This window comes from Anopheles coustani, chromosome 3 (genome assembly GCF_943734705.1).
Source record: "Anopheles coustani chromosome 3, idAnoCousDA_361_x.2, whole genome shotgun sequence".
Taxonomy (NCBI): domain Eukaryota; kingdom Metazoa; phylum Arthropoda; class Insecta; order Diptera; family Culicidae; genus Anopheles; species Anopheles coustani.
This window is the reverse complement of record NC_071288.1, coordinates 60164408-60178983: the sequence shown is the minus strand read 5'-3', so window position 1 is coordinate 60178983 and position 14576 is coordinate 60164408. Positions and strand designations below refer to the sequence as shown.

Here is a 14576-nt window from a genome sequence, read left to right as displayed (position 1 = left end):
TCTGTAAGCCGGGGCTGTTTGTTATTGATTGTTGCGGTGGAAATTAAGATTTTAATAGTGTTTATCTAGCAGTTCCACAAACAATTTTCACTTTTATTTATCTTGCTTGCGCACTTTTCCTCGCATGGACTGCTTCGCTCCAAACCTTCCGTCCCCTTCGGAGTCGATCAACGGGATGGTGCATGTTCCCAAGCCTTCCCCGCCCGATCCTTCTTTCTGCATCGCTGAGTGCATTTCCGCAACGGTACGCAGTTTGGGTGCGGTATCGGATGCTGACGAAATGCAAACCGTCCGTCGTCGGCGAATCGACTTTTAAGGCGGATCTCGATCCAATGCGCTTGCGATTGCACTAGCTCAAGTGCTCGTCCGATGTTGCGCACTATCGTGTACAGCACACATCTCCCTCCCGATCGAGAAGTGCAGCTTAAGCTTCCCTTATCGCACCGTTTGCACTACCGTCGATACCGGAACCCCTCTGCGGCATGAAGCGGGAGGGCTTACGGAAGCGCACTTAAGAAAGGTATATCGATGTCGACAAACAAGAACACGCATGGGCCGATGTCAATATTTGCCAGCGTAGGATGTGACCAGTGCCAGCGCGAATAGCCGTTAGGTTTCCCCATCGGCTTGGAATCGGGTTGTCCACAAAAGATTTGCACTACATTTGCTCCATTAAGCAAAAGCGGGTTGTACTTACTTATCCGTTGGTAAGTATAATGGACTGCTCGTCTTGTTCTCAGCTGTTCGTGGTCTTTTTTGCCGCATGAACAGCATTTCCTGCCGGAGCCTTTGCAGTTGCTTGCTTGCCTCAAAATTGGTGTTGAAAAGCCAGAAATTATTATTAATTACCATCTGTCGTTACGCGACCAGTCGCTTCCGCACGAGACACGAGGGGCAGCTCCTTCAGGGTGCGAATAATTTCGACTTAGCCGGTTTACTAATTTCCTGCCCGGTGGTACGGTCTACCCAGCACCTATCAGCCCCAGGGCCTCCACAAGACAGCGAGCAATGGAAAGGGAAGAAAGCAACAAAAACACACTGCGTTCCGTTCAATATTTTCACGCGATGTCAATCATCGCTTCGGACCGAACACGCGTAGCATCACATCTTGTGGCCACGTCGCACCCGCTTTTCCTGGGCTGTGTTTTTCTAACCAAACTCCACATACACACAAACACGCTTGCCTCTTGATAGGAGCGTGTACTAATGGCGAGGAATCTGACAAACGCCATCGATGCATGAAATGGTGTAAAAAACAAAACGCTGGAAAAAGTAAAACCAGCGAAAATGTGCGCTACACTGGCAAACACTTGCGTCTGATAGAGGACGTTCGTTCAGCGGGGAGCGATAAGTAAAGATGGCGGTGAAATAAAGAAACCTAGGAGCTGGGTAGAGTGAAAAAAAATATTAAAAAATGTAGGAGAATAAAAATAAACAGGACAGTGCTGCTGCCGTTGCTGCTGTCGAGGAATGTCGAGCTGAGAATACATATTTAAACAGAGTGTAGCCGGTTGTGGCAGCATTATTGAGGCCATGCACGGTGTACCGGTCGCTTCCTCGGTCGATCGCTACGAGCGGTGGATTCTGCGGTTCCGTGAGTTCCGATTGCAACCCGCCATAGGGCGACCAGACGTGGAAATCTTTGTGTGTTTTGTCTGGGCTGTCCGGGCTAACGATGACACATAGTTACATATTAGTCTAGCCTGCAGCCTTTGGGTTCGATTCGAGCCGGGTTCTGTGTCTCGATTGCACAATTGCACCATTGAGCGGAAGATCCACTGTCGCTTACCGTTCAGTTCATACATGTGATGGCTTCGATAAAGTCTGCGAACCTAAAAGCTAAAAACACACTCGTGAAGGTTTCTTCTTGTTGAAGGAAAAAAAAGATCACTGTTTAGGTGCCAACTTAAAGCGTTAAAAAATCTCGAAAACCCTCAGCATCATCAAAACTGGAACGAAACATCAAAGGGGAGGGGGAGTTGTTGGACCCACCGCAGCGAACAACAGCGAACTGTCAAAATTTGCACCTCACGATGTTTGAATTTGCCAACGGAGGCGTGAACAAATTAATGTCACCGTTCCGAGGAACGGTTAAAAAAACACACACCCAACCCGTTGTGGAACTCCCAAGTCGGCCGTTTGGTTGGTGGCACGATCTGAAGACGTGTATTTTGGGTGTCGGGAGGTTTTTCTCTTCAACCTCTCTCAAACAACGAACGGGCAAAACAACGTCACGCGTCGTACCTCCCCACGCTCAGCTACGCAAAAGGTAGGCCGAGTATATACGCTTAGGCCACTTTGCGGTGGTTTAAAGATTTGTATTTTCGGTATTTTCATTTCATCTCAAGTCAGCCTAATTTTCTATCGTCTCGTATGTGTGTGCCTTTTTTCGTTTTGATTGTTGAGAGCGTCAATATTGACCCTCCGACACGAGACCGTCTGAGGAGACATGTGTTCCACTGGGTATGTATATTACTTTTCCTCGATTTCGATGCGTTCGTCTTCCTGCTCACTCTGAGGGCTGGAGGAAAATGCGGACCACGGAAGATGCCCGAGAAACTTCAGCATCAAAAAGGACCGACATTTTACATGAACGTCATAGAACAGAAAAAAAATACGACACCGCGCTCGACTCTCCTGTGTGCAATTGTTTGGAAATCGATTTTTCCTTTCGCGAACCATCGCGATAAACGTTTCTTGTTCTGCACAATGACTGTTCGGTTTGTCAGTTTCGCTAGCTTTCGTACCATAGTTTTACCGAACACCGGCACAACATGGGTTATGGTTGCGTATCGCCATCTTTCTCCATGCAAACATGAGCTAAAACACAGCCACGGTCGGGGCTCCGGTCGGAAGGCGGCGATATCAACTTCTATTTAAAGCTTCATCATCCCTTCATTGGAGTTCGGTTGGACAGACCTTTGCTCGACGTCGTGTCATTGCTGGGCGCTCGCAAACCCCACTCTTCATGAATATACATATTGGCCAGCCGAGCCGCGGACATGCTGCGTGAAAGCGTGCACCGAGCCTTCGATCGATTGGCAGTCAATTGATTCGAATTGATTAAAATTGCTGGCGACCGATTTTACCATCCCAACGTTGCTGCTTCCCGGTTCCTCCTGCCTGCCTGCGTTTTGTTGCGTATGAAGAAAATTGTCCCAAGAAGGTCACAGCTTCACAAGCGGACACTGGCTGTCAAAATATTTATTGAACGCCAACCACAACCGGGATCTGGCCGATCTCGAGCGGGAAAGTGTGATGATGGTCGTCATAAACGTCGCTTCCACGAACGTCGGCCCACAAGGCGGAGAGGCCGGTCGGCGGCAGGCTGGTGCAAAACGACAACAAACAGATGAGGCAACAGATTTCATTTCACGTTACACTTGCACTCCGCGCCCTACTTGCACCCCACCCAACCCCTTGCCGATTCCTGCGGGGTGCGAAAAAGCGCTCCATTGCTTTAAATTAATCGAGCATCATTTCGCGAGGCGAACCATCGAGGATGTTGGGGGTAGGGGGAAAAAATGCAAAATACCAAATTGCCCACGCCACCCCAGAGTGGTGCGGGATTTCCAACAGAGACCGATCGTAACCGCCAAACGACGATCGATTGGAGGGAAGCCTCGAATCGAACGCGCGAACGCGTGCGACCCACGGAATCGCTTAAGTAATTGATTGGAAAATAAATATAAACACATGACATATTCTCATCGCCGTCGTCCCACCGTTCGGGTTTGCCGTTCGGCCCCGAGGAGCGAGGGATGATCCGTAATGAGCGCACGAGTCCCACGATGGCATCGAATGCTGCAACGAGGCAACGATGAATTGCACCGGGTTGCGCACAAAGCAGCATAAATTCATAAACTTATAAATTAAAATGCAAATAATCGACACAAGCGAGTGCCTCTTACGTACGTTGGAGATTTATTGACAGCGGGGCCGTGGACTGGAGTGCATCAAATCTGGTTTCCTTTTTTCACTTACCCCTTTTCTTTATTTTACACAAAACTGTCCCATAAATAACGATGTGTGTGCGCCGCTCCCTTCGGCCTCTCCATAACACCGTAGGGGAATGTAGGGAAATTAAGCTGATGTGTGGAGGCTGGCTCACACATTCGCCATCAGAAGCAACGACCAAAGGGGAGTTTGGGCAAGGGACAGAAGACCACGCAAGCGAAAAACCTTAATATCCTATAGGTGAGCTATTTAAACTTGCCAGCAGTGTTTTTTTTTAATTCGCCTTGGTTCCCCTGGCTTTTATAAACAGGTTGTCAGCGAGATCAGGATCGGGTTCGGGCCGCTCTCTTTCCCCGCACTTGCATAGGGGTTGAGGCACGATAAATTTGAATAACAACAAGCGCACTCCGTGGTTCGACTCGCGCAAGGGAGTTGCGTGTGCGGATCACCACAACCCGCGTACGCATAATCTGGAGGTGGAGATTGTGATCATGTTTTCGTTGCGATCGTTTCTTTCCATGCCTTAGCCCCGCGACGCTCGCCAAGGAGTTCGTGATAATTTTGTATATTGGGAATATGGAGTATTCCCACCCCTGCTTTAAAGATTTGAAAAATACTGAGCTATCATCACGTTGATTCGAATCATTTAGTGACTCAAATGCGATTTACAACACGCAAAATGAGCTTCCAATCGCCACTCAGATTTCGATCCTAAACAGAGCTCGAAGCCAGAAAAAGGAATGTGTAAGAGAAAGCATAACTACACCAGAGTCGCACCAGAGATTGGAATCCCAAATATGATAAATGTATCAGTTAAAGACTACACAAGGTGGAGAGTAAGTGAGTACGTTTTCTATTGTTTCTTTTGAGGGGCCAAAAGAGGTAAAGAGTTAACATATAACAACATTCTGAATCCCCTGCTCGGTATTCATATATCCGTGTGGAAATTAGTGACTTTTTTACTTACTATTTCACACGTTCGGATTTCGAACCCATGTTTAGCATTCAAATCTCTGTGGCGATTCTGTGACTGAGTTGTTGTTTTTTTGCGTGTATCATAAAGAGTAACTAAAATTTTCATGATAAATAAATCAATTCATCAGCAACATTCTACTCACCATTTTTGGTAGAAACGCAATATATACACCTACGATAACCGCTTCACAAACTTGCACCAAAGCATTCTTTTGCCCCAGCGTTCCCTATAAACAACCCTTACCGTGTCTATCCTTTGATACCACGACCTCACTAGCCCCATTTACTGTACGTTCCTAACAGCAGACTAATTTAATTCTAAACCCCGACCGGGTCACGGTAATGTAAACTTTAGCGGATGTGTGTCCCGTTCCCTAAACGTTCCGGAATGGAGTTTTTGGTTTAAATATCGTTCCGTAGTGCGTTACTTTTTCAGTCGCTGGCTCGGACGGATTGAGACTTGTAATTAAAATGCAATTAACGATGGTTATATGGTTTTTTTTCTGAGAAAATTGGATTAAAATGAAGGGATGTTCTCGCGAACAAACCCTGTGGGCAGGAACTTTTATTTGTGGGAGTTAACGGTGAATTATTACTGGTGGAATAATTGAGTGAAAATTGGCGCAGTTCGCTGAGCATATCATGCAGGTGTAGTTATTGGCACACATCGAATGATTTTCACTTCATCCCCCGTTGAGTACATCATGATTTCTACAGATATGTGTGTACTATCATACGCTACTCGTTGCCGGTGATACTGCGAGCAGCGGAGTCTATTCGTTAATCATAAAAATGGAGAGGAGAAAAAAGGCTCTACCATACTATGCTGACGCAGTGGCTCGGATTTAATGCACTGCGTACAAAGTTCTTAAAGCACGCCAATGGCCGCCACATCAGCAGCATGGTGTAATGTTGTGTACATTTCAAACATGTTTTATGCAGCCGCCTGAAACCGAAGTCCACCAAGCGGGCACCACAGGGATCCCGCGGGGTACGGCCGGGTTGTCCGGAGCAGTGCACTTTTGGATGCAGTTGTTTGTTTGACGCTATGTTTACTTCACAGTGCCCGGTACTGGAACTCCGTGTACCGGGCGGTGTACGTACCTGTCCCTGCCGCCAGCAGAACCTTTCCCTGGCATCGACGGGCAACAGACGGAGATTTCATCATTCCGAACCTCATCTTCCACGGTTACGCCAGCAGCAGCCCGCCGGCATCTGGTTTGATTTTGACAAACCCGGGACTACTCGCTGTGTGTATGTGTGTGTTGTTCTTTCGAGCGTGTGTGCTGCCCGGCCAAATGTTTCTTGGTTCAAGAGTAAGAAGCACCGACCGGCTTCTTCAAGCCACAAGCGAAAGTGCAACGGCCAAGATCGGCTCCCAGAAGACAAACAACGGCGGGATATGATGCACCTTACTCGTGCAACGAGCCGCGCGCGAACACGAGTTCGATAAAAATAGTTTACAGATAATAAAATTTGATGTTCTTCCCTTGTCCCTCCTTGCACCGGGGGTGGGAGGGAAGGAGTACTTGCCGCTCGCTAGACACTCATCACCCCTCACCCGGAAACAGGGGCAGAGTTTCGGCGGAACCCGAACCACAGTTTGCCGCGGGTTAATATCCTATGTTTTTAACCGTTTCCCTTCCTCGTGCGCACTAACACACCCCGGACCCCGGGATGACATGTGCGCGCACCGGGGGAGACACATATGCACTCCCGGGACACGGGGCACCTGAACACCGGGACGCTAATGACAGACACGCCCCGTCGTCCCCCCGGCAACCGCGACGTTATTGATCACTTCCTGTCGTTTCGCTCGTGATGAAAACTTAATGGCTACCTAGGCCAGGATCCGCCCCGGTATGACTCGCTTATCGTGTCGAATATAATTACGGTTTGCATGTCGGAACCGGCCGACGGCCGCACTTGAGGATGCGTGAGCCGGGATCTGGTGCTGCAACTGTGTTTTGTCGTGTGAGATTTGAATCAACAAATTAAACATCGTTTATGGCCGGCGCGGGTCATTAATCGGCAGCACATTTGTTCATAGTGTCTTAAACCGTGTTTGTCATGTCAGAAGCTACTGGTAAACGTGTCACAGATGAACCTTTAACACCTTTTTATTGCGAAGCTAGCGAGGGTATTACAGATGGTGTTAGTTTATTGAATAGCATGCCCATCCCGGCTGACTCGCTGGCAAATGCTGGTATTTTCCATGGAAAATGCGAAAACTGTGAGACGATTGGAAAATAGCAAACCGACATGGAAGCTGTCTTGTTCCCGATGTACGTTGACACGGCGTCGTGGGGAGCATGACAAAACATAGTGATACCAACACCTCGGGTTGTGCGCGGAAAGTAAGAAGCATGCGACACGGTTGAAATTTGTTCGCGGGACATGCTGTGCAGAAATCTTCCACATGATTAGATTACCACAGCTCAAGCCAGTAGGATGTATGTGTGTTTGTGTCCCTTTTTTTTCACTGTATGTTGCCTTTCCTCCCCGCGGCCGAAAGTGGACGGATCGGAAAACACGGGATAAGCGCAACGCCACAAGGTGTCAACGTTTCAACCAACAGCACGCGGAAAACGTTCCACCGCCTTCCGGCACCCACCTCACATCCCAGGGATCCACCCCGGATCGAATGAACCCCAACGCGACGACCCGGCAAGGCATCGATACCACACACACTCCGGTTCCCGGAGAGACCGGAGACACCAACAGTTATTTGCACAACCGATTGGGTGGCTGAAATATGATACAGCACCGTAACCGAACGCCAGGGGCGTTGTGTGCCCTAAGAAGAAGCAAAAAAAAACCTCCACAACCAACTGCCCTTTCCTCTTCCCGTTGGTGGTTTTCATTTTGAGTGGCACAATCCTGTCGCTACGAAGAGAAGCGGCCGGACGAACGACAGTCCGACCAAGAAACCCGGGGCGAACGAAAGGCGAAACCGACTTGTGTAATAATTTTAACACCTTCCAAACACTTCACCGTAAGCGGTCGGTTTCTCTCTCCCTCACTCCCTCCCTCTCTCTCTCTCTTTCTACACCTCGGCATGTCCTCCAGAACGAACGCCTCCCATTGTCTTAGGTCTCGTTGCTGGCGGAAACCCTACAAGCGGATCCTCCTTCTGCTAGAGCGTCTGGGGACATAACTACTCTGTTTTGTCAACTGAGAAATGGCAAATCCACTCACCGCCGCCCGCCAAACAGCATGTCCCCACCGTCATTTGGAGAACCATAAATTGATACACACACACACACACACACACGCAAACCCCTCCCTCCTGACAAGCGATGTGTCCTTTTGTGTTAAGACAGGCTTTTCGGGCAAAGGGCAGTACTGGTAAGACCGCATCATTTACGCATTATACCATCGTGCCGTTTAATCGAAATAGCTCTGCTATTCCAACGCTGTTCCTTTCCCCCCGGGGACGAAGGATCTCCCTCATTAATCTGTTGTCGACCAACTACGGTGCCTGCTACGTAGTTCCCGTCGTCGGATGGGACATGCAGATGCTGCGTGCGTAGGTCTCGTGTGTCATTGGCTTATTTGCCCGTAGATCTCCTACGGCGCGAAATTGTGCACGTATCCACGAATCTAACCCCGGGCGCGCTGCACAAGACACATCGGCGTCCCAAGGGGACCGACTGGGACGGGAAATTAAACGGATATGTAAAGTGCATCGTCATGGGGACTGCACTCGATAGACAGCTCTCCTTCTCAATCGGTGGTGGTACAACTATTTACGGTCTGTTGGTGTTAACGGGCTCGTGAGTCGGACTCTCGAACAGGCAAACCCATCTGCTCATTTGCATAGTTGCTGTACATTTCGTCGAGCTGTAAACGGTTACTGTTCACTTGCAAATACCGTAGCTTCTGGTCCTACAGACAATGTAAAATCTGTCGAAGTGCCGGATTGATTAGTGGTGAGGCGAATGGATGTGGAAAACTTTTTTTTTAATTTTCTGTCTGTTGAAGCGGCAAGTAACTAGGAACTAGAAGCAGGAATAGATAACTCTGAAAATCTAGGATCCCTCCGCAAAACCATGTTCATTCATGCACTGTTGTCGTAATTAAATTCAATAAAAATCACTTTCCCAATTTACAATTTGTTGAGGTTCCCAATCATAGGAAGCTGCCATTTTGTTGCAGTTCGAATTGTACTTCCATCTCGAATCAATCGTTTTGTGACAAATACAATTACCAAAGTGCAATGCGGTTGGATATTCCGATTCGAAAAGTCGCCTGAACATTAAAGCACGCCCTCCGATTGCGGATGACAGTTTTATACACTCGAAAAGATCTTATTTCCCCATGATGGTGCCCTGGTAATTCGACCACGTGATTAATTTCACAAACCAATCACAAGCACCTCTGTATAACTTAATGTTCTAATCAATGTTCCATTCTTTTTGCTTTCTATCACCAACAGACTCCATCGATAGTTTAATTACGGAGAGTTAATCCCCCTCCGGAAGGACGAGACGAGCAGCTGGGCTGCAGGCGCGTTCTATCGCAAATCTGACATGCGCCGCTGGTAGCAGGATGACGTTCGGTTTGTTGAAAAGCATCTGAAATCGAAGGAGAGGAAAGAGTTCAGCTTGCCTTCAAAGAGTGAGCGTTTGCAGGGAGCAGCAAGTGCAAGGATACCAGGGGGCACCGAAGCCTTTAACGAACACACGGACAACGCGAAAAAGTGTCTCCTTTCTGTACACACAATGTCACTGCTGGAACGAAGTAAAGCTAGCGGTGGAGGCAGGAGAAGCAGCAGCCGGCGGATGAGAGTCTCAGCAATGTACGTGCTTGCAGGGCTGTTGTTGCTGGTAGCAGCCGGTGGACGGTGGGAAGTGGAAGGTAGCTACCACTCGGGCGTCAGCCCGATGCCACACGTACCTGCCGTGCCGAAGGACCCGAACTCGCGATGCGAAGAAATCACCATCCCGATGTGCCGCGGGATCGGCTACAATTTGACCTCGTTCCCGAACGAGATGAATCACGAAACGCAGGAGGAAGCCGGCCTGGAGGTGCACCAGTTTTGGCCGCTAGTCGAGATCAAGTGTTCGCCCGATCTAAAGTTTTTCCTCTGCTCGATGTATACACCGATCTGCATCGAGGACTACCACAAACCGCTCCCGGTGTGCCGGAGCGTATGCGAACGGGCGCGGTCCGGCTGTGCGCCAATCATGCAGCAGTACAGCTTCAACTGGCCGGAGCGTATGGCGTGCGAGAGTTTGCCCGTGTCGGGCGACAGCGATAACCTGTGCATGGAGATGCCGAGCGAGGAAGAGCACGGTGGTGGTGATCGAGGTGCCGGCGGTTCGTCATCGGGTGGGGGAGGTAGTAGCGGTGGCTCGGGACATTCGAGCAAACCGACTAGGAAGTCACACTCCGGTGGCGGTGGCGGCGGCGGTGGACAAGGCGGTGGCAGCGGAGGCCAGCAGAACAACAAATGCAAAGGCAAGAATTCAAAAAACTGCCAAAATCCCCCCGGGGAAAGAACAAAAGAGTGCATGTGCCGGTGCCGGGAGCCACTGGTAGCCCTGGGGAGGGAAAGCAGCACCACAACGCTACTGCACCATCACGGCAGCCTAAGCGCCAACCAAAGTGTCGAAAGGGTCGGCGACGTGCAAAACTGCGCGATCCCGTGTCGGGGGGCGTTCTTCACGCAGGAGGAAAAGGACTTCGCCGGGATCTGGATAGCGCTGTGGTCCGGCCTCTGCGGCATAAGCACGCTAATGACACTGACCACGTTCCTCATCGACACCGAAAGGTTCAAGTACCCTGAGCGGCCGATCGTGTTCCTGTCCGCGTGCTACTTCATCGTGTCGTGCGGCTACCTGACGCGCATCTTCCTCGGCCACGACGAGATTGCGTGCGACGGCAAGTCGATCAAGTACCCGTCGACTGGCCAGAGCTCCTGCACGATGATCTTCATCATGGTGTACTTCTTCGGCATGGCGTCGTCGATCTGGTGGGTAATCCTGTCGTTCACCTGGTTCCTTGCCGCCGGCCTAAAGTGGGGTAATGAAGCGATCTCGAAGCATTCGCAGTACTTCCATCTGGCCGCGTGGCTTATCCCGACCGTTCAAACCGTCTCGGTGCTGCTACGACCCGCCGTCGACGGTGATCCGGTCGCTGGTATTTGCTACGTGGGCAATACCTCCGTCGAGCATCTGAAGAACTTTGTGCTCGCCCCGTTGTTCATGTACTTGGTCGTCGGAACCACGTTCCTGATGGCCGGCTTCGTGTCACTGTTCCGCATCCGTTCGGTCATCAAGCAGCAGGGTGGAATCGGTGCCGGCTCGAAGGCGGATAAACTCGAAAAGCTAATGATCCGGATAGGCATCTTCAGCGTTCTGTACACCGTGCCGGCCACGATCGTTATCGGGTGCCATTTGTACGAGGCATCATACTTCGAGGACTGGATGACCGGCCTGACCTGCCCGTGCAAGGTTGCACCGGGGTTGCGACAAAAGCCGCTCTACTCGGTGCTGATGCTGAAGTACTTCATGGCACTGGCCGTCGGCATCACGTCCGGTGTGTGGATCTGGTCCGGCAAAACGGTCGACTCCTGGCGACGACTCTGGAGAAGGCTGTTCGGCTCGCCGGACCCGACCGGTGCCGGTCAGGTGCTGATAAAACCACGCCCACCACTCCCGCAACCGTACGCAACGTCTGGCATTGGCGTACCGGGGTCAGCAGCGGCCTCCCTGCTTGCCACCCCCTACACTCAGACCGTCGGCAGCGTGGCCTCAACGAGTCACCACCATCTGCACCATCACGTCCTCAAGCAGGCCCCTCTTAGCCACGTATGACCTGGAGATATAGGCGGCGCATCTACCCTAACAGCCGGATCCGGATCTGTCGTCGATCCGCGCGCCGTCTCAGTCGTTGTAACGCTTCCCGGTCCGCAACCAGGGCAAGCCCTCAGCGATTATGGTCCGATATAGTTGACCGTACGACCAGATACGGGCCGATGGATACCACCCAGCAATCTAAGTGAACTGTGAATAAAACAGCGTACGCGCGGCAAATCTCCCTGCACTCCGCCACCACTCCTTCAACATCCCCGGCACCATTTCTTCCGGATCTTGCTCGAAGGAAGGCAACGTGACCGTGCTTAGGTGACCTTGTGGGTGGACCGCGAACGCTATTCTTAATAGTATTAAAGTCAACTCAACTCAAATCGATACTTCTTCTACTATGGGCTACTAATTGTCGCGATAGTGTTTAATGGGAGACAGTCAAACAACCAACAGAAACTACAACCTACCTATTCTATCATCGTAATTTCTCCTTTACCTACGATAATAATACTGCATCCCAAGCCACCCTCTACTATGCGTTAAAAAACACACACAAACACATAAATGAAATGGGTAGAAACACCCTTCGGCAGGAGTAACCGACGTGACATAACACAAGCGTTATCGTGTAAGGACAGTTCAAGCAAGCGGCTCTCTTTTCTAGTCGACAATGTGTGGTTAGTAACTGAAACGTAGTGTTTTAAAGAGCGGTTTGTATTACGTCGTACGAAATTGTGCGTGCGGGGTATGTGGAAGTTTGTAAGTTATATTTTATACATGTAGAGAAGATGAGAAGATAATACGCCAACAGCCGCCAACGTAACGCATCAGCAAACGTCGTGTGTGTGTATCCCTTGTACAGAGAGGAAAAATTAGGTACATTTTCTTGCCGGAAAACGGATGAAGACGTTGAATCAAACAGTTGAATGTCTCGCGCGAAAAACGGGTGGGCAATTTAACGTACGAAAATGGACTTGCAATTATGTTCTTTATCGATACGAAGAAAATTCGTAGGAGGATATTACTTTCCGTGCGCTAAAGACGAAATCAAACATGACAATACCCTTTCACAGCCACAAAAAAAGAAGATACATATAAAAAATGCAAGCCCGACTGAAACGAGTTAAAACATAACGCTGACGCACAATGGAAACTATTTACCATGAAACAACGCAAATCCCAAGCGGAGAACAACACCTTACACTGCTCCATAAAACAAATGGTGGTGATGATTTTTCTCATTCAAAACTACTTCCTTACATTAACTCTTAACCCGAAATCGCCAACGCAAGCGCATGATACAGCATAGGGAACATCTAAAACCGTAGACCTCAAGTAAGCAAACGGACATAAGTAACGTTTTTTCTAAATGGTGCATTTTGAGATGGAACTTTTATACGTAATTAGCATTAATTTACAAAGTACTCGAAAACCCCGGAAATCAAACCTTAGCTCGTCGTAATAACATTGATCATTGGATAGAAAAACAGGTTCACTTTTCATCGCTGTTCGGTGCGCATCGTTTTTTTTGCGAATTGTTTCTGTTTTGATTTGATATGTGTTTGATGGTGACGAGAAGTCAAAATACTTGAAGCTTCTATTGTTTCGCTTCACGAGTGATATTTCTTTGTAAAGCTCCCATGGATACTTCTTGCTAATGGTTTTGTTTTTGAATTCATCCAATCCATGGCTCCCATATTTGCGTACGTTTATTTTCGTTTTCACCGTATTTTTTCTTTCTCTCTCGAGAGATGGCTCACGCGTTTCCTCGCTGATGATGTGTTTTGTACGAGCGTTTCCTACTTTCTACACTTGTGTTTGCTAACTTTCGTAAACGTCCAGTGCAAGCGTTGTTACTCTCAGATTGCCATATATAGCTGTCAGCTTATGGCCCCTTCTCGGCTGAAGGGTGCCGAGCAAGTGACGTTTAGAGATAATATAGTTAGTTTTGTTTTAAGACGGTCGTCGCAGCTACCTTCTCTTGTGTTTCGTCCTTTCGATTTACTTTCAGTTCGTTTGTCCGGAGGCTTCTCTTCACTACCGGTCGCGGGCGGGTTTGGCTTCGTACCTATGTTTTTTTGTATTTGTGTTGAATGAACCAAACCTTCCCATTTCTGCGGTCGTTCAATTGCTATGTTTTATAGATCGCTTTTACCTAGTAGTAGCTGCCACAGTGCTCCCCTTGTGGACGAATTGGATTTAGTGTACATATCAACCAAAATGCTACATTTTACATTAGCAGCTGATACGATACGTGTCAAGCAGTGTGGCCGCGTTCGGTTTATCACTCGACTTGCCCCTCTACATGCCTGCAATGGCCATCCACGAAGGGCAGTGCATCAGAATATCGCAAGGTGGGCACACCGGCAACCAAGTGTAAATGTTTTGTAATTTATTGACCGGCCGTTTGCGGATGGCACGGATTCAGGTACGCCCATCTCTCGACAGCCACGCGAGCTCAGCGTTATCGATGCGGAGATGTTTGCAGCCAGCAACTGTGTGCGAATGTGACCGCCCTTGTACAGTATACACTATAGGAATGTTAGATGATTAACGAAAACGCAAAGGAAAACCACAAAGGAAGAACAATAAGCTAGGAAAACACTTACTATTAAGTCAATGGTTGGATAAGAAACTGAAGTCCGTAGAGGAAAGCAGGTTGCATTATTCGTTCGAATGATCGAATCCAAATCGTGCTTTGGGAAGACATTTTCATTAGAATCATGCGTGTCGGGTAAAACCAGGAAATCTCGTCGAATAAAAAAGCAGAAGAAAATCCCGAAACACTGCACAACATACATACGGAGCAAAAATTCCATCAAGCAGTTCCAA

General features: G+C 49.0%; 1 protein-coding gene across 4 annotated transcripts in view; it reads left to right on the top strand.

The window, feature by feature from the left end:
- The window catches only part of LOC131271519 (frizzled-2), a 34934-nt gene extending 20358 nt beyond the window's left edge, over positions 1 to 14576 (top strand). For all 4 annotated transcript variants that reach the window (XM_058272974.1, XM_058272972.1, XM_058272971.1 and 1 more), the window contains one exon: positions 9371 to 14576. In XM_058272974.1, coding sequence (XP_058128957.1) covers positions 9657 to 11753 — 2097 coding nt within the window. In that variant the 5' untranslated portion in view covers positions 9371 to 9656 and the 3' untranslated portion in view covers positions 11754 to 14576. The remainder of the gene's footprint in view (positions 1 to 9370) is intronic.